The sequence below is a fragment of the Gossypium raimondii genome, chromosome 2, assembly GCF_025698545.1.
Source record: "Gossypium raimondii isolate GPD5lz chromosome 2, ASM2569854v1, whole genome shotgun sequence".
Classification (NCBI taxonomy): domain Eukaryota; kingdom Viridiplantae; phylum Streptophyta; class Magnoliopsida; order Malvales; family Malvaceae; genus Gossypium; species Gossypium raimondii.
In genome coordinates this window covers 7,283,406-7,286,198 of record NC_068566.1, presented here as the reverse complement: position 1 = coordinate 7,286,198, position 2,793 = coordinate 7,283,406, and the positions used below count along the sequence as shown (strand labels likewise).

Sequence of the window (2,793 nt, the reverse complement as noted above, 5' to 3'; positions counted from 1 at the left end):
ATCAGAAATAGTGAGACTGCATAAGGTACCTGTCTCGATCATTTCTAATCGGGATCCTCGTTTCATGTCTCGATTCTAGAAGAAGCTTCATGAGGCCCTGGGTTCAAGATTAGACTTCAGTACTGCTTTCCATCCTCAGATAGATGGCCAGTCGGAGAGGGTGATTCAGATACTGGAGGACATGTTGAGGAGCTGTGTTATTGATTTCCGAGGCAATTGGGAGGAGTACTTGCGATTAGCGGAGTTTGCCTACAATAATAGCTTCTAGTCTAGCATCCAGATGGCACCTTATGAGGCACTGTACGGTTGTAAGTGTCGTACACCTTTATGTTGGACTAAGTTGGGCGAGCGACGTGTTCTAGGTCCTGAGTTGGTCTCTGAGACAGAGGATAAGGTTAGATTCACTCGGGATCATTTGAAAGTGGCTTCTGATAGGCAAAAATTGTATGCGAATTTGAAGAGGCGTGAGATTGAGTATCCTGTAGGGGACTTAGTTTTTCTTAGGGTCTCGCCATGGAAAAAGGTTTTGAGGTTCGGTCGCAAGCGCAAGTTGAGCCCTCGGTTTATTAGACCTTACCACATTCTGAAATGTGTGGGACCTGTCACTTATCAGTTGAAGTTATTTCAGAGTTGGACCACATTCATGATGTTTTTCACTTCTCGATGTTGAGGCACTACCGCTCTGATCCCACACTTGTTTTTATTGAGGAGATTGAGGTTAGGCCAAACTTGACATTTGAGGAGGAGCTGGTTTAGATTCTAGAGCGTGATGTAAAGGTCATTCGAAAAAAGTTTATTCCCTTAGTGAAGGTTCTGTGGCGTAATCATAGCACTGAAGAGGCCACATGAGAGCCTAAGGATGCGATATGTTAGCAATATCCTCATCTGTTCTGATCAGGTAAAATTTTGAGGACGAAATTCTCTTTTAGGAGGGTAGATTTGTAACGCCCCAAAATTTCTAATTTCGTTATTGTGAAAATATGACACAAATATCTGTCAGCTTCAGTGGTTATCTGTTATGAGAGTGTTTGGGCGGTCCCAAGTTTAAACCTTCGCTTGGGAAAATTTTGGTGTTTTGAATGAATTAGGCCTTACTCTTGTTTAGTAGGCTTTTATTTGATTGTTGGGTAAATTACATTAGAATGGGCCTGCTGTTCTAGTGGTTAAATGGTGTGTTATTATGGTGTGTTAAACACACATATTCATGCATCGATTCTGACATTCCATATCAATGACAACTCTTTATCATCAATCAACTACATGTTAGTCTTAATGCATTATCGTTGTCCTATCCAACAATAATACTTGAATAAAGATCTTTTAAGAATAATCATATTATTCTTAGGACATTATTAGAAAATAGTTTATTTATACACACAAAAAAGAAACTGAAATAATAATGGTAACGCCTTATATTAATAAACATGATAAATCAAGTATGTTATTACAACCATCTCATGATGGATCTTTGGGCATACTCAAACAATTTGACTCACTTTTCCAAAAAAAATTCTACCGTCTATTTTTCTCCCTCTCCTCTTGCCGAAATTCTCTGAGATTTTCCATCTTTCTCTATTTTTCTTCTTCTTGATTTTTCCCGAATCCATTTATTTTCCTTTGTTTTCGCACGCGATTAGTGCTCACTTAGTTTCGGTAAGTGTTTCTCTTTGTTTCTGTCATGAATCTCTTAACGACTGAAGTGTCAATCTTTTTTCTCTGCGATTTGGGCCTAGGGAAGGCTCAGACGGGTGAATTCTGTGTTCTCGTCTTAACAATAGTTAAACGGAGGGTTATCGTTAGTGGTAAGTTGGGTTTCTATTCGTTCTTGGTTGTCAATTCACTTGTAAATCCATTAAATTGATGTTGAGTATCTTGATTATAGGCTTTGGAGGGCTCGGGGACTGTTTTAGCATGAAACAAAACCAGGTGTGTACCCGAAAAGTAAAAAAAAGGGATTCGGCGAAAAGCCGAAGTTGCTTGCTGTTTGGACAGCAGCAGTAGGCTAACTTTGAAAAATCAAATTATAGGATGAATAATATATGGAATTAAAGCTTATTGAGCTTAGTTTCTCATAGAAGAAACGATGTAAGTAATGAAATTGTAAATCGTGAGGTATAATAAACTTTGTGAGATAAGGTCAGATTTAATTCGGGTTCCCCTGTTCTGACTTTGGAAAATCATCAAAAATTTGAGAAAAATAATAGGGGTTAAAATTTACATGTTTAAATTAATAACGAGTCTAGTTTCAATAGAAAGAAATGGAAACATCATCCAATTTTTACATTAAGAGATAATCAATTTTTAGCAAAGAAGGGACGAAGCTGTTAGATAGTAGAACAGGGGTAAGTTTGAAGATTTTACTGTACTTATTGGCTGAACAAAAAATTCTGAAAATTTTATGGTAGAAATGTATTTGAGTCTAGCTTCAAAGACATCAAGTGGAACTTAATTCAGAATTCTTTAGCTTAAGATAAAAATAATTTAGTAACAGTGACGCGAGTAGACAGCTTTGAAGGAACATATAAGTAAATAGTGAAAACATATATGTATAATTAACTAGCACAGGTTACATTAAAAATTGATCACGTCGCCAATGCTAATTTGGGCCGAGTGGACCACATGGATGTGTGAACCCATTTTTCTGAAAAGTTCTGTAAGGTTGCACGGGTCGCTTAAGTTGATTGTGGACCTACTATAGGGTCGGTAAGCGTTACTTAGACCCCAATATGTGTGATCTGTCTGTCTGATTTCTGTACCGAGCATGACTTATGATATTTGAATGTATGTACTATT

At 37.5% G+C, this 2,793-nt stretch overlaps 1 protein-coding gene across 1 annotated transcript; it reads left to right on the top strand.

Annotated features, from left to right (window-relative positions):
- The first annotated feature begins 280 nt into the window (after positions 1 to 280).
- On the top strand, positions 281 to 756 carry LOC105789500 (uncharacterized). Its single transcript, XM_012616870.1, has 2 exons — positions 281 to 561; positions 672 to 756. The coding sequence occupies exons 1-2, from the start codon at positions 281 to 283 to the stop codon at positions 754 to 756; spliced, it is 366 nt and encodes a 121-aa protein (XP_012472324.1).
- The last annotated feature ends 2,037 nt before the right edge of the window (positions 757 to 2,793 follow it).